The 27,117-nt window shown below is 47.3% G+C and overlaps 1 protein-coding gene across 2 annotated transcripts; it reads right to left on the reverse strand.

Moving 5' to 3' along the window:
* Window positions 1-16,579: 16,579 nt before the first annotated feature.
* Window positions 16,580-26,225, reverse strand: AEN (apoptosis enhancing nuclease). Of its 2 annotated transcripts, XM_035132108.3 has the most exons (4): window positions 26,111-26,225; window positions 22,011-22,680; window positions 18,427-18,627; window positions 16,580-17,040 (listed from the first exon to the last, which is right to left on the reverse strand). In XM_035132108.3, the coding sequence occupies exons 2-4, from the start codon at window positions 22,677-22,679 to the stop codon at window positions 16,837-16,839; spliced, it is 1,074 nt and encodes a 357-aa protein (XP_034987999.2). In that variant the 5' UTR covers window position 22,680; window positions 26,111-26,225; the 3' UTR covers window positions 16,580-16,836. The 2 variants fall into 2 exon arrangements, with proteins under 2 accessions (XP_034987999.2, XP_088513254.1); XM_088657128.1 differs by lacking the exon at window positions 26,111-26,225 and having other exon boundaries at window positions 22,011-22,842.
* Window positions 26,226-27,117: the final 892 nt, after the last annotated feature.

Below are 27,117 nucleotides of genomic sequence, written 5' to 3' on the forward strand. Positions count from 1 at the left end.
ACTTACGAATGTTTCGAGTTATGAAGGTCCGTTCGGAATGGATTTAATTCGTAAGTCGAGGTACCACTGTACATTGACTCCCAGTATGTTTCCGAGCACAATTTAAAGTGTTGGTGCTGACCTTTAAAGCCCTAAATGGCCTCGGTCCAGTATACCTGAAGGAGCATCTCTACCCGCATCATTCTGCCCGGACACTGAGGTCCAGCGCCAAGGGCTTTCTGGCAGTTCCCTCACTGTGAGAAGCAAAGTTACAGGGAACAAGGCAGAGGGCCTTCTCGGTAGCGGCACCCGCCCTGTGGAACACCCTCCCACCAGATGTCAAAGGGGAAAAAAAACTACCAGACTTTTAGAAGACATCTGAAGGCAGCCCTGTTTAAGGAAGCTTCTAATATCTGAAGGACTATTGTATTTAAATATTTTGTTGGAAGCCACCAACAGAATATTATTATATTCTGTTTATAGTCTTTCCTCCAAGGAGCTCAAGTTATTATAATTTATTATAGAATTGTAGAGTTGGAGAGGGGACCACAAGCATCATGTAGCCCAATCCCCTGCAATGGAAGAATATCCCCCCCCAATGTGGGGCTCAAACCCACGACCCTGGGATTAAGAGACTCATGCTCTACCAACTGAGCTACACCAGCAGGTCCAAGTTAGCGTTTGTGGGTTTCCCACCCACCCCTCTATCCTCACAACTCTGCGAAGTAGGTTAGGCTGAGGAGATAGTATAAGGTCATAGGTCATCTGGCAAGAAATTGAATACAGAAAAAAAATTCTCCACCACAACTCTAGAGCTCCATGAATATCCATGTTGGAAGATTCAGGGCACATGAAATAAAGTGTTTATTCACATAGCACATACTGGTAGTTAAACTATGGAACTCACTCCCACAGGAGTCAGGGATGGCCACTAACTTGGATGGCTTTGAAAGAGGATGAGACAGATTCACGGAGGGCAAGGCTATCAATGGCTAGTAGCCATGATGGCTATTTTTCTACCTCCACTGAGAATTGCAGGTGGGCAGGCTGGACTAGATAAGCCAGGCATCCCCAAACTCGGCCCTCCAGGTGTCTTGGGACTACAATTCCCATCATGCTGGACCACTGTCCTGTTAGCTAGGGATCATGGGAGTTGTAATCCCAAAGCATCTGGAGGGCCAAGTTTGGGGGTGACTGAGATAAGCCATTGGCTTGATCCAGGAGGGCTCGTCTTCTGTTCTCATGCTCCCCCAGGTCCTAGTCCAACTACCACACTTGCTCTTGAAAGCTGCACCTGGAAGACTAACATACTGTATTGATTATGGAATATGCACTGAATGCACTGGATTCTGGTCAACCAAAGCTGAAACCACAACAAATGTGTTGGTTTTTAAGGTGCTACAAGACTGTTCTTTTTTGCTGCAGTAGTAGACAAACATGCCGATTCCTCTGGGAACCGATGTAATTTAACGGGTTAGTCTGTGTTCATAAGAACAAACCTCAGGTAAGGGTGGAAGGACCTTTCAGTTATCACATTCTCATGTTTCCCGTCTTATATTCAGTTCTCCGCATTCTGCAACTATATATATATATATATATATATATATATATATATATATATATATATATATATATATAACGCTCATGAAAATTCATCAGCATTTTAGTGAGAATTTCTCCTAATAAACACATTTTCATGCACAGTTTTGACTACATGGTTTTGCAAGCACTCTTCCCTAACACAACACATTTTGGTTGCTATTTTCACTAACAGCTTCATTTTTATATACATCGGTTGGAGAAGAACTGTGCCGCAAAATTGGGATAAGTGCAAATTTTGAAGGACGGCTATGTTTCACTTTGCATATTGTTTTGGAAAGCGAGAATGTGATAGATTCTGCTTTAAATGTATAATGCATCAAATTTCTTCTCCACCCCTAACCTCACCTGTTGAGGGCAGTAGTGGCGGGGGAGGGGGGTCTTCATTGCTCTCCCAGCTTCACAATACCATTGAAAGTTACTGACAGGGGAGGGGGCAGGTGCTCAGCAGGGCACTTGGCAGCTGAAATGTTGGATTGGCTCCACACATGTTGAGAAGCTGGGACAATCCCATTGGTGCCAGCCCACCGGACACTACTGGTTGAGGGGTAAGACAGGGTTGCCCCCAGGAGGCAAGCATCATTGCTGTGCACACACCCCATGCCATACCTCTCCTTTGGACATGTGTGAGAAGGAGCCTTATATGCATCCTGACATATTGGTAAAGACAGTTCAGGATTTGCTGAATGCATGCATGCTGGTACAAATGTACCACACACTCTGAATGTGAGCAAAGGAGGGAAATATTGCTCCCATGTGTTTTGGCAGCTAGTGTGGGCATAGCCCACAACAGCCCCATGACACTCTCATACCTTCATTGAATAGGGGACGCAGGTGGCACTGTGGTCTAGACCACTGAGCCGATTGGGCTTGCCGATTGGAAGGTCGGCAGTTTGAATCCCTGTGATGGGGTGAGCTCCCATTGCTCTGTCCCAGCTCCTGCCAACCTAGCAGTTCAAAAGCATGCCAGCACAAGTAGATAAATAGGTACCGTTGTGGCGGGAAGCTAAACACAGTTTCCGTGCGTTCTGGTTTCTGTCATGGTGTTCCGTTGCACCAGAAGTGGTTTAGTCATGCTGTCCACATGATCTGGAAAGCTGTCTGTGGACAAACGCTGGCTCCCTTGGCCTGAAAGCGAGATGAGCGCCGCAACCCCATAGTTGTCTTTGACTGGACTTCGCCATCCAGGAATCCTTTATCTTTTAGCTTTTGCATTGCATTCATTGAACATGTAAGGGGATTTCTCCGAACCCTGCTACTGTAATTATTATTATTATTATTATTATTATTATTATTATTATTATTATTATTATTATTATTTGTCAGCCTTGGTGGAACTGCCAGCAAGGGCATTCCTGCTGCTGAACAGAGCAAGGAAGCTCCTTTAGTAGAGGAAGATTTAGGGCGGCACAACCGGTTCCGCTGTGCTGAGTGCTGAGTGGAGGAAGAGGAGTGCACTTCCCCCCCCCCCCCGGCAGTGCGATATCGTGTCTGCCTCCCTGCCCGTGTTGGGTGCCACACCCCTGCAGGGGGAACGCCACGCCCCCAGGACATGCGCCCGCCCCGCCTCCGCCTGCTCTCGGTGCCGGAGCATGGAGCTCCATCACTGACCAAGCCTAGGGGGCGCTGCAGGGAGTTGCAATGATGACATAGTGAATTGAGCAGAAAAGAAGGCGAGGGGCGGGGGGAGCACATTTTTTGCCTCGTGCAGGGCATTGCTGAAATTTGAATGTCCAAAGTCCGCCCCTGGCCTCAGACAGCAGACTCGAGAGCTGTAGCACTTGGGGCTGGGCTCGATTACTTTTGAGGTCCCTTTCAACTCTCTAATTCTACCTGCACCCTCCTCTTTATGTGTTTCTCTGCATGTGCTACCTTCCGAGAAGCTTCTTTCACACACACCCCCTGCACTCACACAAAAAGAGATCTCCAGCTGTTTCAAACTGTTAGCTCCCATTGAGAAAGCATCAACCAGTCTTTGTGGGTCATTTCCCTGAGAAAAAGTATGGCCAGGTCATTATCCAGGAACAGTATATTTAAAGTAGCGGTGGATCACCTAGGATGTGAAGTCGGACCACAAGGTTTCTCTGTCCTTTAGGTGTGATGAGGTTTGTTATCAGCACACCACCTTTGGGAATAGCACTTGGGAGAGGCAAGAGGTGCTAGAAAGGTAAGCAAGATTACACAGGCAAACGATGGAGGTTGTGGGGAGGAATGGGATAAGGATCTGCTGTTCTTCTTGGGCAAAACAGAAGTCACAGACAATAGGATGCCTCGATGTTCCTGCTGCTTACGCCTTTCTTTTGACTTCCTCAGAAAATTGTGGTGGCAACACAACAGCTGCCAGAGGTGAATGTAAGTTCAAGGAATCATCTTCCACAAGCAAATCCAAATGTTATTGCTTTATTGTTTTGCAAGCTTTTCTTTCATCGTGAAACGCTGGGTTGAAGCCTCAACTCGAAACATTGCCTGTTTCTCACGAAGAAGGTTGTTGCTAGACAGAAAGCAAATGAATGTGTGCCAGCCGGCCTTCCCTCATTGGTGGGGAAAGAAATGTCACTTCCGTGACATCATCGCCAGTTATCAGCCCCAGCAGCTGCGGCAATATTTCTGGATGATAAAAGCTCCTTTCGCCCACCTTTGTTCCCTTTCATTATTAACAAATATCTAGGAAACTGCCCTGTGCGCGCAAACCCAAAGAGCATCGAAATTTGCATTAAAATCAATGCATATTCATGCAAATCAATTTTAGTCATCCGGTCAAGCAATGCACTTGATACTGCAGAGGAAACAATAAATTAGGAATAGAGGTGCCCTGCTTATTGTGGTCAAACACAAGCAATCTTGCGGCTTGTTAATGCAGTTCTCTGCTGAGAGCCAGTGTCCCTGACATCCTTGGCGCTGACTTGCCAGCAGCCCAACACATTGACAGGGGCAACGGCTGATGTCTGCCCTGGTCCCTGCCTCCTCCTTTCTGGCCTGGAGCTCTGAGCCATTCCTAGCCCATCTGGAAGCATGTTGTAAAGGGGCAGGACACAGGGCCTTAGGAACATAGGAAGCCACCTTATACCAACTCAGACCATTGGTCCATCTAGCTTAATATTGTCTACACTGACTAGCAGTGGCTCTCTAGGGCTTCAGACAGGATTCTCAACCAGCCTCATCTGGAGATGCCGGGGATTGAACCTGGGACCTTCTGCATGCAAGGTAGATGAGCTACCACTGAGCTACGTCTCTTCCCCTGGCTTCTCAGTGGCTTCAGATTAAGGAATGCCTTGGTCACTTCCTGTTTCTCGCCAGTTACTAAAGCCCTTTTTGATTCTGGCAGGCTTTTGTTTTAGATGTCCTGCCCAGGCATTCACTAGGACACACAAAGGCTTAAATTAGGGGCAGGGGTAAGCCCACAAGCCCTGTCCCCAACACGCACTTCTGATCTTTGTATGATCAGCGAGCTTTTCAGCGTGCTCCATCGAAAGTGCTTGGAAACCCTTGCAGTACACACACAAAGCGGCTGGCGTCAAAATGCCAGCCTGAATAATAATAATAATAATAATAATAATAATAATAATAATAATAATAATAATTTATTATTTATACCCCGCCCATCTGGCTGGGTTTCCCCAGCCACTCTGGGCGGCTTCCAACAGAAAAATGAAATAAAATAATCTATTAAACATTAAAAGCCTCCCTAAACAGGGCTGCCTTCAGATGTCTTCTAAAAGTCTGGTAGCTGTTTTTCTCTTTGACATCTGATGGGAGGGCGTTCCACAGGGCGGGCGCCACCACCGAGAAGGCCCTCTGCCTGGTTCCCTGCAACTTGGCATTTCCCTCTTTAACTCCCCTTTTAATTTAGGGGTGGCCCTATTCCGTGGGGGAAATCAAAATGACCAAGGGGATAGATTGCCTCCCCCAGACCTGGCCCACCTATGAGGCAGGGTGAAGCAGCTGCCTCAGGCAGCGCTCCCACAAGCATCCTGCCCGCTCCGCAACCGAGATCTCGCCAGAAATCAGAGCCAATACAAACACCACTTTTCCACCGGCAGTGGAGGCAGAGACAGGGTGGCACAGAGATGGCGGCAGGGCAGGGAAGCACATGCCTTTTCTCCTCAAGCAGCAAAATGGGATGCAGCGGCATGCAGTCAGTAGACTAAGCTAGTCCCCTATATGTTCCCAGTAAATTAGAGTATTAAAGTATTAAAGTCTGGCTCCTCCTGCCCAAAGCCCTTGAAATCTGGCACCTCTGGACCTAAATGTTCCCCTACAAAAAATTTCACCGCATGCCAATGGTGGGATGTGCCACCCTTGGACTCCCCAGTGAGGAAAGGCTGCACCATTTGAGACCTTTTTATTCAGAGGAAAGTAAGGGCTGATGTGATAGAAGTCTATAACATTATAGGATGCAGGATTTGATGGGACACTGGCTCTTCTCATGTTCTTAATGAAGGTGTGCTTGATGGCACCGTTCATCGTGATACGACACAGCACCCAATTATATGAATTATGAGCAATTGCTCATAATCATTGTTCTAGCCTCAGACTTCCCCATACTTTCCAGGAGGCGTAGATCAGTTCATAGGGGACTAATAGTCACCCATCGCAGCCTGCCCATCTTGCTAAGCACAACCCAGCGCTCACAAAGCATTTACCAGCGCGTTCCGCTCAGAAATACTGTATGCATCTCAAGGCTTGAATTAGCAGAAGGGCTCAGTCGCCTGCAATAGAGAGCAGACCGTCAAAGGCCTTGAGCACAAAAGCTGCATGCATTAAACCCGATGGCAGTCGAAACCTTTCCAAGTTGAAGTTCAGGGTGCCCTCGCTACAAAGAGGAAATTACCATGCTATTTTACTGGGCAGGTCTGAGGAAAATGAGTCGGAAAAGCACCTGCTCCCTCGCGCTCCTTCACATTTGTTCGAAACAGGAGAGGGGAAACCTGATTTTAAGAAATTGTATTAAATTAATTTAATTTGGTTTGATTCATAATACTCTGGGGAAATAATAAAAAATAATTTGGAAGAAAAACGAGGGTGTTATCTACTTTGCACTTTAAAAAAAATCTGTTCTCTCTCAGGGCAGCCTAAATTGCATGCTAACAAAAACTCCGATCTGTGACTTGGACACTTCTGTACAAATTAAACCGTATTTCCATGATGCCTCTTTTGTTGCTGCTTCCAGATGCACAGAACACTACATATGGATTAGCTTGGTACAGTCCTAACAACAGCCCTGTAAAGCAGGCTAGCATTATCACCCCCATCATTTATTCCACTATATATTCTGAGTTGTGTCCAACTAGGTTTTAACTCAGAGGAGGTGCAATGAAATTCATAGAGCTAATAAGTCACACCCATTAAATTCAGAGGGTCTACTCTGAGTAGGACTAACTTTGGGTACAACAGTTGCTAAGGTTGCCAACAGACCAGGACTGATCCTGTGCCTTTAGCATTGGGACTGGTTGAAATAATCATGCGGAACTTCACTGGATGATGGTGAATACTGCTGGGTCTGGCTTTGGTGATTGGCACTGGGAAACCCATCAGCAAAAGACTCACCATCACCAACTGGAGGCTGATCTATGAGGCCGAATGGGGCACAAACCTACCTAACTCAGTCTGCCTCTGTTCGACTTCCAAGGCACGGCTGTAATATTTGTAAGGGCTTGGACAATGATTTCTTCCAAAAGGAGTCAGTTCTTACATTTCCAGTTGCTTCAATCTGCGCTATATTAATATTTGCAACAAAGTGGCTGCCAGTCTGTGCAGATGATACTGATCTAAGGTGGGCTGATGTTCTGAGAGCCTCCTAACGCTAAGGCAGCTTCCTAATTTCCAGCGGTAAAGGACAGAGCTCTGTGTTCCCTTCTTCCTGTCCTTAGAGTGACTCTCAAGCTAGGTGGTCGCATTGGAGGATTCAGCTGCCAATCCTTCGGCCTTCTGTGCATGGAAAGGAGGGCAGAGAGGTCATGAACATATTAACTGGATCAGGCCAATGGCCTATCTAGCTCAGCATCCTGTTCTCAAAGTGGATAGCTAGCAAGCAGGGCCTGAGCATAACAGCACTCTCCACTAGTGGGGTTTACAGCAACAGCTTCTATCTCATCCTTTGCCCCAGGCTGGCAAAATATCTTGGGCTGGGTCTGAGGATACTGTGGCTCTGAAAGGACACCCCTTGGCTTTACAGCGTACAGGGGAAAAAACTGGTTTTGCTGGAAAATGGGTCACAAGTGATGCTGGCGAGGTGACATCTCTACCAGCTCTGGGGGTGATAATGGCTCACCTTTGTATTGTGCCAGTGGGGGCTCCCTGGCGCTTTGGGGTCCAAACTCCATAGACACTTCTGATTAGCAGCCATCGATTGAGAGCGTCCTCGTTTCAAACGCCCTTTCAGAAATCCAGCTCTGTATTGACGAGCGTGCTGCTGGTAGAGAATGTCGAGCGAGACGGAAACATGCTTCTGAAAACTTGAGTTTGCAAACTTGTTGGAAATAATTGTAAAGAACCAGCAGTTTCCCCATCTGCTCAGCTCAATTGTAAAACACACACACACACACACACACACACACACACACACACACACACACACAAAATTAACTTGCTTCAACTCTCTGTACAAAAATATGAGCTGTTCGAAAATTGCAAGAGGTTAATGAATGAGTGATCTCTAGGAAGCTGCCTTGTTTTAAGCCAGACCATTGCTCCACCTATAATCACAGAATTGTAGAGCTGGAAGGTACATTGAGGGTCATCTAGTCCAACCCCCTGCAATGCAGGAATCCTGCCCACAGCCATCCTTGGGTGGGCTCGAACCACCAACCTTCATGTTAACACCCAGACCCACTCCAGGCTTCATATAGCTCAGTATTCTTGACAGCAGCAGCAAATAATAATAATAGTTCTTTGGATTCAGGGTAGCCAAAAGAGCAGAGGGGGAGACAGTGTGAGAGCCAGTGTAGCACAGTGGTTACAGCAGCCTTTCTCTACCTTGTGCTTCTAGATGTTTTTGAACTACAACTCCCATAATCCTCCCACTGGCCATGATGGAAGTGGTGGTCCAACATCTAGGGATCCAAGGTTGAGAAAGGCAGGACCAGGACTTGAGAGATCAGGGTTCAAATCCCCATTTGACCACGAAGCTCACTGGGTGACCTTGGGCCAGCCACTGCCTCTCAGTGCCAGATTTACATATAAGCTAAACAAGCTATAGCTTAGGGCCCCACTCTCTTGGAAGCCGCCCCCCCAAAAAAAAATATTAAAAGAAAAAAACCTGGATGCACATTTCCAAAATATAAGATACAAAACAAATAAAATAAAACCTACATACAGCAACAGTGTTTTGTGTTGTGTATGGACCTATTAGGTCCAAAAATTACCAAATAGCATATATTCAACACAAAAACAGCGACCATTTGTTGTTGACAAAGAACAGCTGGACATATAAAGGGCCCCATTACCTTCAGTAGCTTAGGGCAGGGTCAGCAAACTTTTTCAGCAGGGGGCCGGTCCACTCTCCCTCAGGCCTTGTGGGGGGTGGGACTATATATATATTTTTGGGGGGGAAATATGAACGAATTCCTATGCCCCACAAATAACCCAGAGGTGCATCCTATATAATAAAGTCCAAGTGTCTCTGCGTCCAGACCCTGTGTCCGTGAGATTGCGCTACTGCGCATGTGCCCCACGGACAGCCATTGGGACTTGGAGCGCAGAGACACTTCGGAGAGGGGAGCTTGGTGCCTGCTCGGCCCGGCAGGGAGACGAGCCAGGCTGAGGCGGCGAGGCGGGCACGAGGACCTCCCCCCCGACCAGCCGCTCCCCTTCAATCCCCTCACAGCCGGAGCAGCCGCCTCGAGCTCCGGGCTCCTTCCTCCTCCTCCTCCTCCTCCAGCAGCAGCAGCAGGACCCCTCTGGGCGGGACAATGGCGGGACCCCCTCCTCCCACCTCCCGGAAGCTCTGGCCACCCCTTGTGGCTCCTCACGGGCGCACCTCGCCCTCACGCGGTGGAGGCTATGGCAACGCCCCGCTCCTCGCCACTGACCTCCCCGGTGGCCCCCTCAGCTCGACACCCACTGCCTCGGCCCGGGCCACCCTCCTCAGCCCGCCGCCGCCTCAGCCAGTGTGTCCCCGCTCGACCCCACTTGCCATCCCTCCAGCCTCCTCAGGCGGAACCGGGATTGGCGCGCCCCGTCACCACCCGTTATTTTAACGGGCTTCATGATACTAGTTTTAAATAAAAGGGCACATTCTACTCATGTAAAAACACACTAATTCCTGGACCATCCGTGGGCCGGATTCAGAAGGCGATTGGGCCACATCCGGCCCCCGGGGCCTTAGTTTGCCTACCCATGGCTTAGGGCCTCATCAAACCTAAATCCAGCCCTGCTTTCAGAGCATCCTATCTCATGGGGTCGTTGTGAGGATTAAATGAGTAGTGGGGAGAACTATGTATGACAACTCCTTGGGGGAAAATATGGGACAAATGCAATAAACAAACCATTTGAGCTCGTTCCTGAACAGTCTTATGCAGGCATCCCCAAACTGAGGCCCTCCAGATGTTTTGGCCTGCAACTCCCATGAACCCTAGCTAACAGGACCAGTAGTCAGGGATGATGGGAACTGTAGTCCAAAACATCTGGAGGGCCGAAGTTTGGGGATGCCTGGTCTTATGTAAGGAGACGATGGAAGGAGTTCCTCCTTGGAGTCACTGATGAAAGAGAGAAAGGAAAGTTGTAGGGAAAGCATTGGGCCTAGGGGTAGTAGAGAAGTTCTGAAGGCATGGCGTGAAACAATGAGCCACGAAGCTGTGAGCCTCGGAGAATAAAGTGCATGTACCATGAGCACACCTCCCTTGCCAATGAAGAACATCTGCATTCCAAAGGATGATTCCACAATAAAATGGGTTCCCTGCTTTTTCACATCTTATGATTCCTAGTACTGGTGATTATATATTGTTATGTCTTGGCATTATTTCATTTACAGTTGTTTTCGCATAGACTTTTATAATTTCTTGTAAACTGCTTAGATTACAGGCATGTCAAACCTGCGGCCCTCCAGATGTTTTGGACTACAATTCCCATCTTCCCCAACCACTGGTCCTGCTAGCTAGGGATCATGGGAGTTGTAGGCCAAAACATCTGGAGGGCCGCAGGTTTGACATGCCTGGCTTAGAAGGTATTCTTACAATCAAGCGGTATGGATATTTTGTTGCGTAAATAAATGAATGAAATGAGCTCATTGAGGGGCCAAGGAACTCAGGGGCTTAGGAAGGCCCAGTCCTCCACAGACCTCCGAGGCTTTCGGAATCCAGCCGGTTAGAGACCTCTCTCTCCCTTCCCCAAGAGGGACTCGCAATTTAACTACTCTGTTTGCAGAAGGAAAAACATCTGATGCTTTTGCAGCCCACGGGAGGCTTGCTTTTCCTTTTCTTCCCCCACTGGAAAGCTAATCATTAAGTGAGTCACATCTTTAGAAATGATAATACATTTCGCTGGCATTTTGAAACGTCATCTCTGCATGTCCTTCCCCGATGTTTCGCTTCAAGGAAGGCTACCATCATTTCCACAACTGCGCCAGATGATTATTCGCGGGGCGGGTGGGGAGGGATGTAGCTTCGAGGGAGGGAGCAAGCAAGCAAGCAAGCCTCCCTGCTGTCTGTAAAGATATTTTCAGAAGCAGCAAGGCTGAGAATCGGGCAGCTGGGGCAACCACACCGTTCCCCCCCCCCCAACCCACTGTGGAAAGCACCATGGAGTGAAGCGCAAGGAGGAGGGTGGAGGAATCTTGACAAATGGTGAAGGAACATAGGAAGCGGCCTTATAATTAGTCAGACCAGAGGTCGATCTAGCTCAGTATTGTCTACCCTGACGGACAGAGGCTCTCCGGGATTTCAGAAAGATTTCTTTCCTGATCCAACCAGGAGATGCCGGGGATTGAACCTGGGACCTTCTGCATGCAAAGCAGAGGCATTTTGGGAGCTTCAGTCCAGCAACATCTGGAGGGCCAGTTAGCTACCCCTTCCTTAGATGCGGTGGGAAAATTTGACATGAAATAGTACACACAGACATTTGCACCTCCAAGAATCCTGGAAACTGTAGTTAGTTAAGAAGACTGTGATTTGTAGCTGTGGATGGGGAAACTACAGTTCCCATGAGGTGCTTTGCATGTATCCTGTGGGTCTGCCCTGTTTTACCTTTGAAGCTTATGGTGAAAAATTAAAAAGGTAAAAGGTAAAGGACCCCTGGACAGTTAAGTCCACTCAAAGGTGACTATGGGGTTGCGGTAGTCATCTCATTTTCAAGCCGAGGGAGCCGGTGATTGTCCAGACAGCTTTGTCTGTCCTGTGGCCAGCATGACTAAACCGCTTCTGGAGCAACAGGACACTGTGACAGAAGCCAGAGCGCACGGAAACGCCATTTACCTTCCTGTCACAGTGGTACCTATTTATCTACTTGCACCAGCGTGCTTCAAACTGCTAGGCTGGCAGAAACTGGGGCAGAGCAATGGGAGCTCACTCCACCATGGGGATTCGAACCACTGACCTTTCAATTGGCAAGCCTAAGAAGCTCAGAGTCTGACCAAACTGCGGGAGGCAGTGGAAGACAGAGTGCCTGGCGTGCTCTGGTCCATAGGGTCACGAAGAGTCGGACACGACTAAACACAAAGAGGCTCAGTGGTTTAGACAGTTGTGGCTCCCCATCAGTGTCAGTAAAGGAACTCCTCTCCTGGTATGAACCTACCTGGACCCTCAGATGTTCTTTTGAAGCCCATCTATAGGCCTCCCCTCCAAAGGAGACTTGGTGGCTGGTGGCAATGGAAAGGGCCTCTTCAGTTGTGGCTCCCCATCTGTAGAGTTCTCTCCCCAGGGAGGTCTGCCTGGCGCCTTCACTGTCATCTTTTGGGCACCAGGTAAGACTTATCTTTCATCCCCTGGCTTTGGGTGGAGCGAGCCATTTTGTTCTGCTGTTAGCGTGCTAACGAAGGAGTGTGTGAATGTGAATTGTATGTGCCTGTCGGACAATACTAAAGTTTCCTACTGGTTTTTAATGGCACAAATGTACAGTGGTACCTTGGGTTAAGACCTTACAGTGGTGCCTCGCTAGACGAATTTAATTCGTTCCACGGGTCTTTTCTTATAACGAAAAATTTGTCTAGCGAATCCCATAGGAACGCATTAATTGAATTTCAATGCATTCCTATGGGAAACCGCGATTCGCTAGACGAATATTTCGTAAAACGAATTAGTCTAGCGAGGCAACCTCCACTAGAAAAAACCTTTCGTTAAGCGGAACTTTTGTTAAGCAGGGCATTCGTTAAGCGAGGCACCACTGTAATTCGTTCTGGAGGTCCATTCTTAACCTGAAACTGTTCTTAACCTGAGGTACCACTTCAGCTAATGGGGCCTCCTGCTGCCACCGCACCGTTGCCACGTAATTTCTGTTCTCATCCTGAAGCAAAGTTCTTAACCCAAGATACTATTTCTGGGTTAGTGGAGTCTGTAACCTGAAGCGTCTGTAACCCGAGGTACCGCTGTATGTTTTTAAATGACAGTCACTCAGAGAACAAGCATCCAATGAATCTACTAAGGAATTCTCTTCCCTCAGCACTGGAAAGCGACACTGATTGGGATGTGGTGTCTGAAAAGGGAGTCCCTTGTAGAAAACTACAAATCTGATGAAGCAGGGAGGGTGTCATTTCAGCCAGGAAGGTCTATCTGTGGCACTTCCCTTCTTTAAGCTTACTATGATAATTACTATTAGGAAGAACCAATTTTTTTGGGGGGGGGGTGACACCCATCTGGGCTTTTGCAAGAATGGTTGTAAAATGTGTATAATTTCCCAGAGTAATTTTTCATTATTATTATTATTGCTTCCGTTTGCATCCCACCTTTCCTCCAGCGAGCTCAATATGGTCCCCAAAAGCAATTATTCTGAAGCCAACCCCTCTGCAAGGTGCTAGACCTCAGGAGGCCATGGAGAAGCAGCAGAAAAACAAGTTTGGGCTCAAAATAATACTGTGGATGAGACCCTCCTCACTACAAAGGGAAGCATAGTACAGTGTGCCTCGCTACACGAATTTAATTCGTTCCACGGGTCTTTTCTTATAACGAAAAATTTGTCTAGCGAATCCCATAGGAATGCATTGAATTTTTTTGAAATTTTTTTTGCCCATAGGAACGCATTAATTGAATTTCAATGCATTCCTATGGGAAACCGCGATTCGCTAGACAAATTTTTCGTAAAACGAAATCGTCTAGCGAGGCAACCTCCACTAGAAAAAACCTTTCATTAAGTGGAAATTTCGTTAAGCAGGGCATTCGTTAAGCGAGGCACCACTGTACTTGCTCATCTATCAGCTGCAGCCCAGTCACAGAAGGCTGGGGAAGGGGGGGGGGGTAGTCTTCGCAAGGCCTTAGATGTCCAGCATCACTAAGAACACAAAGGAATCTCAAAGGGCTTGTGCCCTGTGCCAGGAAAGAGCCAGCAAGCTCCTGTCTGATGGCAAGCCCAGTGTGTTTTCTGTGCCAACTGTGCTGCCTGTCAAGTCCAGCCAGCTGGAAACCGCATCAAAAGCAAGGCGCTACCTGCAATCCAGTGCAGAAGGCGCAGCTATTAGTTTGCTTGAGAGCTGCAGACCGCTGTGATGTATGGCAGACAGGTCCTGCATGGGATACGGCAAGAGCTTCCGCTATCTTGATGTCCCAGAAGCTCAAGGAACAAAGGAGACCTTGCTCTTAACATATGGTGCTGTACCTGAGCCAGGATCTGCAGAAAGCAAAGCCCTCCAGCCGCTGCTGAAAAAATATTCTACTATAAGAGAGCCCTAGCAAAGGGGAAATGCTGGAAAGAGCCTTAAAATGCTCCAGTCCTTATTGGCAGGAACGAACCATGATGCTGTGAAAGAGCTGGAAAGGACTAGGGCGTAAGGTCTTTGCAGGAAGGGGGATTGCTTTGGGGCCTAGCTCTAAAGCAGGCATCCCCAAACTGCGGCCCTACAACTCCCATGATCCCTAGCTAAGAGGACCAGTGGTCAGGGATGATGAGAATTGTAGTCCAAAACATCTGGAGGGCCAAAGTTTGGGGATGCCTGCTCTAAAGTCAGGGATGTGTAAAACTCTGGTCCTCCAGATATTGCAGGGACTCCAACTCCCATCAGCCCCAGCCAGCATGACCAATGGTCAGGGATGATGGCAGCTGGAGTCTAATATCTGGAAGGCCACGGGCACTTAAGTAATCAGCATGGGAAACTGGCTATTGGTTCCAGGTCCATGTTCACAAGAGCAGCTTGGTAACAATATGGAACAGTGGGAAAGCTAAGTCCGGTCTCAGTTCTCACCCACATCAGATGAGGCAACGGAACATGAGTCCTAGACTGTGCCATTTCATACCACTAACAGGGGAGTTGCATGTTCCTTACACACTTTTTTTATTAAAGAAACCCATATTAAGGAGAAGGTAAAACTACAGCCCTTCTCCGATACCATATTTGCAATGTGCATATTGTGTCTGTGTGTTTGTTATGCGCAAAGGCCATCCAGCTCTGCAACCCTGTCTTTTCAGGCAGAATGCAATCTCGGACAGTTCTACGACCTCAGCTACTGCTTGTGCAAAAGGGGAAACCCACAAAAATGCCTGTTGCAAATTGCACAAGTAGCTCAGAACACTCTTTGTCCATGCACATTCAAGGAAAATTAAAGGTGTGCAAATCAGTCAGTCACAGATATGGCTGGCCACACCAGCAATTTCCTCAGCTATTAATGTCACGGAAATCGCTTCTAGATGCACCTCTGAGCTATCGGTTCATGGTACATCTCCCCGTGCAAGAACACTGCCGATGAGATTCTGGATTGCATGTAGAGGAAAAATGGTACAGGAAGCAGCTGTGGCTTCACACACTAATCAAGTGTCCAAACCCTCCTGCAATAATAAATCACAGCTTAGTTCTAACTCACCCTTGTAATTAGATAGGAAATCTGTCTTTAGGTCTCTAAGGCAGAGATCAGCAACCTATGGGCCTCGGAACACCAAATCCCACTGTTCAATCCCACCTTGTCATGCAACTTACCTGTAGGTTTTCTGAAAGAAAAGGGTCAATGGGGTAAGCTTTTCAGAAAGAAAAGGCCTTGGCGGGTGGATATAACCTACAGGACCGTATGTTGCTGACCTCTTCTCTCTTCTCCCAGGTGCACAGCCTGGGAGTCATTTTGGACTCAAAGCTGCCCGTAGAAGCGCAGGTCAATTCTGTGTCCAGGGCAGCTGTCTACCAGCTCCATCTGGGACCCTACCTGCCCATGGACTGTCTTGCCAGTGGTGCATGCTCTGGTTATCTCCCGCTTGGACTACTGCAACGCGCTCTATGTGGGGCTACCTTTCAAGGTGACCCGGAAACTGCAGCTAATCCAGAATGTGGCAGCTAGACTGGTGTCCGGGAGACCATATAACACCGGTCCTGAAAGACCGACATTGGCTCCCAGTACATTTCCAAGCACAATTCAAAGTGTTGGCCTCAGCCCAGTATACCTGAAGGAGTGTCTCCACCCCCATCGTTCAGCCCGGACAGAGGTCCAGCTCCGAGGGCCTTTTGGTGGTTCTCTCACTGCAAGAAGTGAGGTTACAGGGAACCAGGCAGAGGGCCTTCTTGGTAGTGGCACGTGCCCTGTGGAACACTCTCCCATCAGATGTCAAGGAAATAAACAACTATCTGGCTTTTAGAAGACATCTGAAGGCAGCCCTGTTTGGGGAAGTTTTTTTATGTTTGATGTTTTATCGTGTTTTTAATATTCCGGTTGGAAGCCACCCAGAGTGGCTGGGGAAACCCAGCCAGATAGGTGGGGTATAAATAATGAATTATCACCATCATCATCTTGGGTCAACCTCTTCTCTATGGTCAAAACAAACTAAAGGGCCAGTATAGGCAGCTTATCTTTTTGGAAGATTTCCTCTTTTCTTCCTTCAGAAGAAGAATCCTAAAGCAGCCCCTCTCGATCAAATGAAGAACACAGAAGTCCTCTCATCACCAGTAGAATCGTGTATTCTTAGGTTGTCCAATTTGGCAATAAATAAAGTTGCTACATTAGGTTCAGAATCATGGCCTCCCCACTCCTCAGTGACAGTCCCGAGTGCACATTCTAGAGCAGCATCCCTGCCCCTGGTGCCTTTCAGATGTTTTGAACCACAACTCCCATTGTCCCTGACCACTAGCTGTGCTAGAGTTAAAAAAGATCAACTGGAGGCACCAGGTTGGGGAAAGCTGTTCTAGAGTTTGCACCTTCATGTACAGCCTGCGTCGAAGTCCTTGGGCCAATACTGGTCATCCATGTAGCAAACACTCTCCGAGCTGCTATCTGGAGGGCTGTTTGGAAGGCTTGGCAGGAAGCTACTGGCCAGCGTCTTTTCCCATTGTACCTCCACCAATCTGTAAAGCTCCATAGACGTCTGAGCATCTTCAACTGATGAATGTCCATTTCGGCTAACCTAACAGATAGGAAAGGGGAGGAAAAAACCCAAACTGTGTGTAAGGTTCTAGTCCTCAAGATGTGCCATCTAGTAGCATTGACCAAAGCCAACTACTTCTACCAACATTTTATAAAGTATATCTTTGCAATGAACAATCCTAAGTTTTCCCATTTAAGAAGTACATCATAGCCAGTCCAATAGCACTGAATTCTACTAGTAGGGGCTCTCATCCCTGCTCATGTTGCTGACCCCGCCAACCTCAACGCCTCCATTTACCACTTCATCCAACATCCCCCATATCCTCCCAGCTCCTTCAGCTCCTTCAACCCCTCCACCACATCCTCACAGCCCCTGCGTTCCTCCACCCCTGCTTTACTTAAACCTATGATGTTGTTCAAACACTCAAAACTCGACTTCTCCTTTGCTCGCCTCCTTTGCCCTGTCTTCATGCAAATCCAGGACTGCGATGCAGCACTACAAATCCTTCCAATGGGGGGCTGCGTGATGACAGCCTTGCATTTTTATGTATATAGGAAGATAACCCATGATAGCTGAAATGAACCTTTAGGCTCAATGGCAGCACAACTCTATCTCTGAATCCTATCCGGGTTGCCTAACAAGTTATTTATTTAGTTCTTTTCCGCCCTTCATCAGAGGACCAACACGGAGGTTTACTGCAGGCATCCCCAAACTGCGGCCCTCCAGATGTTTTGGCCTACAACTCCCATGATCCCTAGCTAACAGGACCAGTGGTTGGGGAAGATGGGAATTGTAGTCCAAAACATCTGGAGGGCCGAAGTTTGGGGATGCTTGGTTTACTGTGTAAATATCAAAATACATAACATAGTGACAAACAAAACAATACCACCACCCCACCCCCCGGAGTCTAAAAAGCCATGGATTGTTTGATTATCCAAAGGCCTGGGAGAAGCGGAATTTGTCTGGCACTTAAAAGATATGTAATGAAGGGTCCAGGTGAACCTCTCTGGGAAGAGCATTCCACAGTTGGAGAATAGGGGATAAGATTGAACCCCAAGGAACCCCACATCGAAGGCAGGCTCCACAGGACCAAAGAGCACTCCTCAAGCATGACCCCCCTGGAGATGACCATCCAGGTTGGACCGGAGCCACTGCAAAACACTGCTGCCCACCCCAATTCAGACAGCCGCTCCAGGAGGAAACCATGGCTGACGGCACGGAATGCTGCCGAGAGGTTAAAGAGAATTAACAGAGACATGTTTTCCCTGTCTCTCTCCTGACAGGAGTCATCATACAGGGCCACCAAAGCAGTTTCTGTGCCAAAACCGGACCTAAAGCCCGACTGAAATGCATCTCGAAAATACAAGTTTCCTCCAAGAGTACTTGGATCTGGATCTGAGGGAGGACGGCATCTCCTTAAATTACCTGAATATTCTTGTGTAGCAGCTCACTAGCCAGGCTCTTGAGAGAGACGCTGGCTTTCATAGGGAGCCCCATCTTCTTCCTCAGCAGGGGGCTCCGACTTGTGTCCCGTGTCCAGGCATAAGGGTGAAAATATTTCAAGGCTCGGAAGTCGTTGTGGATGGCATGCCCCACCACTATCTTATCCCTCACGATCTGTAGGATCTGCAAGAATTAAAAGGCCGTTTAGCCACCCGCCGTCACAAACAGAGGGCCTTAGGAAGATGGCGAGGATAGGCCGTGCCCTGCGTTTTTAAAGGAATGAACATAGGTGGGTCAGAAAAATATGTAAAACTGTTTTGAACCATGTTATGTATCGTGACTGGATTTGAGGGGATAGTTGCTTGGAATCCTGGGGATTTGTGAGCTACAGCAGTTAGTGGGTCTGGCACAGAGGCTGAATGGGATTCTGTAGCCTGGGACTAGGTCTAGGAGAAGAGATCCGATTTGAAGATTTCCATGTGAAAAGAAGAATAAATAAAAAGAAGTTTGTATCAAAAGTACAACAAACCTATCTATTGATTTTTCTCCTGTGAAGAAGAGAGCTGTTAAATTCTTCATCCTGGCCCATTTCCTATAGGGGTCTGGATACCCACTACCCGTGAGATTATGGCAATACAAATTGACAGAAAAAATAAAGAGATCCAGTATGGTGTAATGGTCAGAGTGATGGACTAGGACCTGGGAGACCAGGGTTCAAATCCCCACTCAGCCATGATGGTCAGAGTGTGTGACCTTAGGTCAGTCACCCCCTCTCAACCTAACCTGCCTCACAGGGTTGCTGTGAGGATGAAATGACAGGGAGAACTATGTTGTGGGGCTCATGGGAATTATGAGGAGGAATTATGACACTATGTACACTGCCTTAAGCTCCTTGGAGGAAAGGTGGGCTATAAATGTAAAAATAACAATAATATGAAAATCTGTACAGCTATAGACAAGAGGAAGGTTCCTGTTCTGTGGAATAGCATTCCTGTTGAGATACTAAAAGGCACCCCTTATCTGCACTTTCCGAAAGGAACCAAACTTTCCAAAGGGCTTTTCATTTTTCTGTTTTTATTTATCTTATGTGTAAAGCACATTGAAACGTTGTTTTAGAAGGCAATTAATAAATAAAGGATGATAATAATAATACTGTCGTACCTTAGAAGTCAAACGAAATCCATTCTGGAAGTCTATTAGACTTCCAAAACGTTCGAAAACCAAAGCCCCACTGGACGTTCGGCTTCCAAAAATAGCTCACAAACCAGAACACTCACTTCTGGGTTTGCGACGTTCAGGAGCCAAAATGTTCGAGAACTGAGCTGTTAAGACTTCCAAGGTATGACTGTCTTCCTGATGGCTCTGTACAAAAAGTGCAAAACGCTTTGGACTCAAAATCTGTGCAAATTACAGTGGTACCTCGGGTTACACACGCTTCAGGTTACAAACTCCACTAACCCAGAAATAGTACCTCGGGTTAAGAACTTTGCTTCAGGATGAGAACAGAAATTGTGCTCCAGCGGCGCGGCGGCAGGAGGCCCCATTAGCTAAAGTAATGCTTCAGGTTAAGAACAGTTTCAGGTTAAGAACGGACCTCCGGAACGAATTAAGTTCTTAACCAGAGGTACCACTGTACAAAGCACAAGGTACACCACAACCCATTACCAATGCTGTTGGGTTATATCAACGGGACACAACTATAAGAAAAGCAAACCCTGATCTCCTGATAGCAGAATGCCCAGCCATAGCACACCACGGTGTGTGTGTGTGTGTGTGTGTGTGTGTGTGTGTGTGTGTGTGTTAAAACATCAACAGAACGGAAGTGGATAAGTTCAGCCCGCAAATACAAACCCACGAATGGAGACAAGAGAACAGAGCATTTTGCGACAGACAGGTAGCCAGCAATTATTCACCTGGAACAGACCCCCGTGAAATGGGGTAAGCCAATCAAATGCAACATTAAAAGGCTTGTATTCAGAGGCTTGAAATGAACCGGTAATGATGTACTAATTAACCTGGGCACCGTTAGCCTTCAAAGAACGAGCGACAAGGGTGCAGGGAACATTACGAGCTTTTAAATTTTCTCGATTGTAATTTTGAAGGACGCAATAAAGCAGGGAGATTAAAATGTATCACTCTCTTTAATAGCAAACTCAGGTGCTGAGTGCCAAGAGAAGTGGAGCCAAATTAGGGTGACCGACAAAAAAATCCAGGTGTCAGTGTTGCGGGAAACCCGAAAGTTTGAAGTAGTTGCAAAAGGTGTGATTGGGCAAGAGCCCACAAGATTATTGCAGATCACACACTGGAGTCCCGGCCCAAACACCCCATGTCAATTTGGAGGGTCTCTTGAACGTCAGGTGCAGGTGTGTGCATGTTGGGAATAAGGGATGAAGTGGGAGATGGGCCCCACCTGCACGATACATTGAAAGCAGTATCATACCAATGTTTAAAGAGTCCGGGAACTACAGTTTAAGGGTGCACACAGAAGGTCCCTCGAACTCCAGGTAGGGCTGGAAATGCCCCTTGCCTGAACCCCTGGGCAGCCCCTGCCAACCAGTGCAGACAATACTAAGCTAGATGGACTGACAGTCCGACTCATTTTTCAGCAGCTTCCTATGTTCTAAAAGCCGCTTGTGCTTTTCCGAATCCTTCCACGCTACCGCAAGCTGGCGGAAAGGATCGTTCTTCTTAAATGTACGGTGCAGTATCTAAGGAATACAGGTGTATATTAGTAGTGATAAGCTTATTTATTTTGTTGCATTTATATCCCCTCGTTTCCTCCAACCTCAAGCTGGCATACATGGTTCCCTCCTCGGCCCAATAAACCCGAAGGAGCATCTCCACCCCCATCGTTCAGCCCAGACACTGAGGTCCAGCTCTGAGGACCTTCTGGGGGTTCCCTCCCTATGAGAAGTGAAGCTACAGGGAACCAGGCAGAGGGCCTGTGGTAACATGTACAGGACCTTCTTAGTCGTGGCACCTGCCCTGTGGAATGATCTCCCACCATATGTGAAGGAAATAAACAACTATACAACCCTTAGAAGACATCTGAAGGCAGCCCTGTTTAAGTTTTTAATGTTTGATTGCTATTATTATTATTATTATTCTGTTCGGGGCCGCCCAGAGTCTGGGGAAACCCCGCCAGATGGGCGGGGTATAAATAGCTAATCATCTCATTTAATCCCTAGAATAACCCTGCTAGGTAAATTAGGCTGAAGGGCAGTGGCTGGCCCAAGATCACCCAGTGAACTTCACAGCCAAGCAATGATTTGACCCCTGGCTTCCTAGGTCTTAGTCCAACACTCTAACCACTATACCACACTAGCTCTCAGTTTCTCATTTTTCAAATCTTTGAAGTTCAGTTCTCTGCATTTTCCAGATCAGTTTGCAATTTTTGTCAAAGAAGCAGCAGCATCCTTCATGGAATTTCATGGATTTGACCCTCCCGTCTCCTAGTCCGACCCTCTCTCAACTAAACCACACTGGTTCTGCAGCAAGCAAGCATCTAATTCTCCAGCTGTACAGAAAACAATCCTCCACCCCTCTTCCTCCCCTCCTTTGCTTACCTCACTCTGTGCAACCTTAAAGGGAGTGGCCTTTTCCATGTGTCGCCGGGTGACCCCGCTCCACCGAGTCCTGTAATCGACAATCGGGAGCTCCGGCCGGACGTATTTGTCGTAGATGACGTCCCCGTCGTAGTTCACGACTGTGCACCGCGCCAACTCACTCGTCCTCCCAGCGGGGCCCGTGCCCACCATTTCGCAGTCAAGCGCCACACATTTCCTGGGCGTCGGACAGAATGAGGAACCGGTGCCCTTTCCGCCAGGGGAGGCTATTTGATTCTTGAGACTTTGGGAAGCACCTGGCGCAACCGGACAGAGCCGACAAGGTTCCCTAGGAGCCCCTGCTCCATCCTTCTCGAACAACTGGCCACAAGGGCTGACTTCACAGCACAAGGAGCTCAGTGCACCACCCACTTCTGAGCTGCCTGATGTCGTCGGCAGGGTCTTTCCCTGCAGCCCTCTCTGCTCCACTGCCCTCCGCGCCATAAACCGCTGGTATCGGCGGCTCTTCTTTTTCTTCTGGCCGGAGGTTTCGGCATCCCGGGAAGCTTTGTCGTGGCCCGGACCCCACTCGGTGCAGAGGCACCGGAGGTCCTGCTCATCATCCATCCCCAAGTTACCCACTTGCGCTGGACTTATCCCACCCGGCGAGCATTTGGTGGTAGACGGCATCCTGACGAAAGAAGATGAGGGACTCTTAGGGAACTGGTGGGCAGGCGGAAAGGCTGATCCAAACACGAGAAGGCAGGGAGAGGGGCATGGTGGGGAGAGCAAATAAGGCACTATCTCCTTGTGGGGTGGCAATATCCCGCCTCTCCACTCAGGAACAGGGGAAGCAGGGTGAATAAAAATCAATGATTTGTTTTTTTTTAATTTAAATTTGAATTTTAAAATAAAGTGCTTTTGGAGGAAAAATCTTTCTAAAGATAGTTTTCTATTTAAGCTACATTATGGTCCAAAGCAGGGGTCAGCAATCTTTCTCAGCCGTGGGCCAGTCCACCGTCCCTCAGACCATGCGGTGGGCCAGACTACATTTTTTTTGGGGGGGGGGGTGAACGAATTCCTATGCCCCACAAATAACTCAGAGATGCATTTTAAATAAAAGGGCACATTCTACTCATGTAAAAACACGCTGATTCCTGGACTGTCCGCGGGCTGGATTAGAAGGCGATTGGGCCGCATCTGGCCCCCGGGCCTTTGGTTGCCTACCCCTGGTCCAAAGGCTATTCATCACGAAATAAGGATTTGTTTTAAGTTTTTCATGTGTGCTAAAACTCAGTCTGTGGGTTTTTTTATAAAAAATCATTTAACCACATCCGTTAACAAACATGGATACATATGCTATAATGTTATTGTTTTAGTTAAATAAATTTAACTAAATTTAAGTGGAATACAGGAGTGCCTGGCGTGCTATGGTCCATGGGGTCACAAAGAGTCAGACACGACTAAACAACAACAACAACAACTAAATTTAAATTGTTATTAAGGAAATTATTATTTTTCTCCTTCCAATAAAGTACAGCAGAAAAGTTGTTCAAATATTAGCAGTCAACTTATTAAACCTCACGATCGTTTCGTAATTATCTGACAATGTATTTCTAATAGTATAACCAAATCAGTAATTTTTGATATATGTGTAAAAACTACTCTGAAAATTTATTGTTCCAAAAATGAAACCTTCATCTGGTTGTAAATGTTAAGAATATTACCAGCAAGAATGAGTCTTTCTGTAAATAAAAAAATAAAATAAATCAAGTCTTACTGACTAGTGATTTAAATCATGTCTTACTGATTTCTCATCCTGAGGGAAAGTTTTCAGGTTGTTCAGCAAAAGACATTTGGAATTATGCCTTCACCCAGGGACTCGTGCCCAGACAAGTCCCATCACTCCCTGGACATGACCAAGGCTGATAAGATTGTCCTAGGTGAGGGAGGGTGCACCTGTGGCTCTCCATCAGCCCCAATCATCTAGCCAATGGTTGGGGATGCTGGGAGTTGTACCACTACAACAGCCAGAAGGACCACAGGGTTCTAGTACGGTCTTGATCATGGCAACAACCTCTGGCAATTCCTGCAAGGGGTGGTAGTGGTCTTGCCAGCTCATTTCAATCATTCAGAAATATATTGACCCCTATCCATTCTGAAAGGGACGTGGGTGGCGTTGTGTGGGTTAAACCACTGAGCCTAGGGCTTGCCGATCAGAAGGTCGGCGGTTCGAATCCCCGCAACGGGGTGAGCTCCCGTTGCTCGGTCCCAGCTCCTGCCAACCAAGCAGTTCGAAAGCACGTCAAAGTGCAAGTAGATAAATAGGTACCGCTATAGCGGGAAGGTAAACAGCGTTTCCGTGTGCTGCTCTGGTTCGCCAGAAGCGGCTTAGTCATGCTGGCCACATGACCTGGAAGCTGTACGCCGGCTCCTTCGGCCAATAACGCGAGATGAGCGCTGGAACCCCAGAGTCGGTCACGACCTTTATCCATTTACCTTTATCCATTCTGAAAGGTCAGTTTATTTTCCCCGTCTCAGTTGTCCCATACCCCAAATGTCATTTGAGATTTTTTTAAAAATATAATTCTTCTATTGATTGATTGATTGATTGCTTACAAAGTGCCTACAATTGCTGGGTGGTGGAAGCTGTGCTCTCAGGTTTATAATCTTAAAAAGCAAAGCCAATAAAAGGCCCAAAAAAGAGAGGAAAAAGAAAATGATTTAAATAAAGATTGGTGTTGGGTCTTTAGCTTAAAACGGCGCCAACCCTGATAAATGTTAACAGTAAGTAAACTTTATTGTATTGTTATATTTATTTAAAAATACTTCTGGTCCTATGATCCCGTGAAAGGTATCTGGTCCACCTTTCAGCAACAATGTGTTCATAATGTGGGTTGCAAAAAAACAAACTCGCTAATGTAAAATAAACCCATTTATAAACATTATAAAACATAAATTAAAGCTACATATAAGTAACAAATATTAACAAACAGAACCTAACTTCCAGTGCCTCAGGAGGGTAGGTGTGTGCAATCTTCGCGTGCCTCCAAAGAGAGGCCAAAGAACTATCCATAGAAGAGCATTACATAACTCTGAGGCCACCACAAAAGGGGCCCTGCTTTTGGAATATAATTGACAATGTTACCTCCCTAGGCTGGGGTGAGAAACAGGTAGATGGGAATATACTGCTACAGTATATCCCTAAGTAATCTGAAGTATATCAGGAAGCATTTCTGCCCACCCCTTTAAAATTGCTCAAAAAAAGAATGCTAGGGGGCAGGGGAACCAGGAGCAGATTTTTGCATCAATGGACCTGTAAGCTTGATTATGTGATGCTGAATTCCTGCTGCCAGTCAGTGCAGGCAATACTAGATGAACCAGCTTCCTATTATCAGTAAGGCAGCTTCCTCTTATCAGTATCTGGTTGGCTACTGTGAGGAGGGGGGTGTTATTGTTTTGTTTTATTTTGAATTTTGTGGTCTCGTTTTGTATTTTTACCTTGTGAGCAGCCCTGTGATCTTCGTGTGAATGGATTGTATACAAATAGAATAAACAAACAAATAAGGACAGGATAAGGGAATAGATGCCCCCCCCCAGCCTGCTGCTCCCCCCCCCCCCAACTTCCTTCCTTCCCATATGGTGGGGTGAGATGGGGTGGGAGAAGTTTTATTTATTTACTTTTAATCATTTTAGGCTGGTTTTATGGGCAAATGCCCGTCCAAGGCAACTCACAATTAAAATCAGCCCAAGGGGAGAAAGAATAAATGTAACATTTTGAAAACTTAAAAGAGCAACAAACCCAGCTATACTCCCTGTTATCAAGGCCCGGGAAAAAAAGTTTTATCAGACCACCACTCAGCTAAAGAGCAGCTTATGAAATCTACAAGTCCCACCCCGATTCAACCCAGTTTCACTCAAATTGTACCCCCTTCTAAAAATAGATAAGGGAGAACCCAAAATAGGTATGCGGACCATCTTCTATAAAACCCCCCTCACGGGGACTAGGAACTTCCCAAGGCCTCCTAAAGTCCCACTTTTCTCTTGCCTTCAGTAACTTCCTCGACCCCCAACTTTTAAGGGTGAGATCCGCCCCACCCTTTTGCCCATTTCCCCCTTACCTAAGCAAGCCAGCTCCCCACGTGTCACTCCCGGAAGCAAAGGCCCATCTGACGACTCTCACATGCCCGGGCAAGTCCTGCGCTTCGGAACACGCCCCCTACCTCTGATTGGCTGCCTTAGCCAAGACGGTTGAGAGGATATCTGTATAAAGGGGCGTGGCTTGGGGTCGCTGCTTGCTGGCGCCTCGCTGTCCGCGAGCAAAGAAGTCTTTTAAGTCGGACCGTGCTTGCGTCCAGGTTAAAAGGCTGGATCTTAACTCCCGCGTAATTGTATACAGGGCAGTCTGATTGTAATCTTTCTTTCTTTTTTTGTCGGAAGCATCTCTTAGTCTATTGGGAGTTTACGGTTGCAGTCCTGGGAGTAGGACCCATAGGACTTCTCTGAGCAAAGGTGGAGAAGATCTCGCTGTTAATTGTTCATGGGATCCTAGCCGTGCATCCCGAGCTTGCCCTGGTTTACTTGGAAGTAAACCCCACTAAGTGCAATGGGGAGTTATTCTCCTTGCAACTTTCTCCCGGCATTACTCTCTTTCCTAAGAACCGGCTTAGGATAAACTTCCCCCCGTCGGTTGGATTCAGACGTTCCATATTTCCATCTGGGTGCAAAGTTTTTAGGGAACGCGGGGCTTCTTTTCGATATAACAAACTCCTTACGCTAGTGGCACTTTCTGCTTACGGTAGGAACTAGGCGTGCAGAACCACCCAAGTATAGATTGTCCCACGTGACAACTGCACACGTGTATGTTTCACGGCATATGGGTGTACGGGGAAACTTCGATGGTTAAAGGCTTCCCAGAGTGTGTGCTCACTCAAATAAAGTTACAGGTAGGTAGCCGTGTTGGTCTGAGTCGAAACAAAATAAAAAAAATTCCTTCAGTAGCACCTTAAAGACCAACTAAGTTTTTATTTTGGTATGAGCTTTCGTGTGCATGCACACTTCGTCAGATACCAAATACCAGATATCAAATAAGGTTGCCAACGCTTTTGCCAGTCCTGCTCCCGTGTCT

The sequence above is a fragment of the Zootoca vivipara genome, chromosome 13 (genome assembly GCF_965207765.1).
Source record: "Zootoca vivipara chromosome 13, rZooViv2.hap1.1, whole genome shotgun sequence".
In the NCBI taxonomy this organism is placed as follows: domain Eukaryota; kingdom Metazoa; phylum Chordata; class Lepidosauria; order Squamata; family Lacertidae; genus Zootoca; species Zootoca vivipara.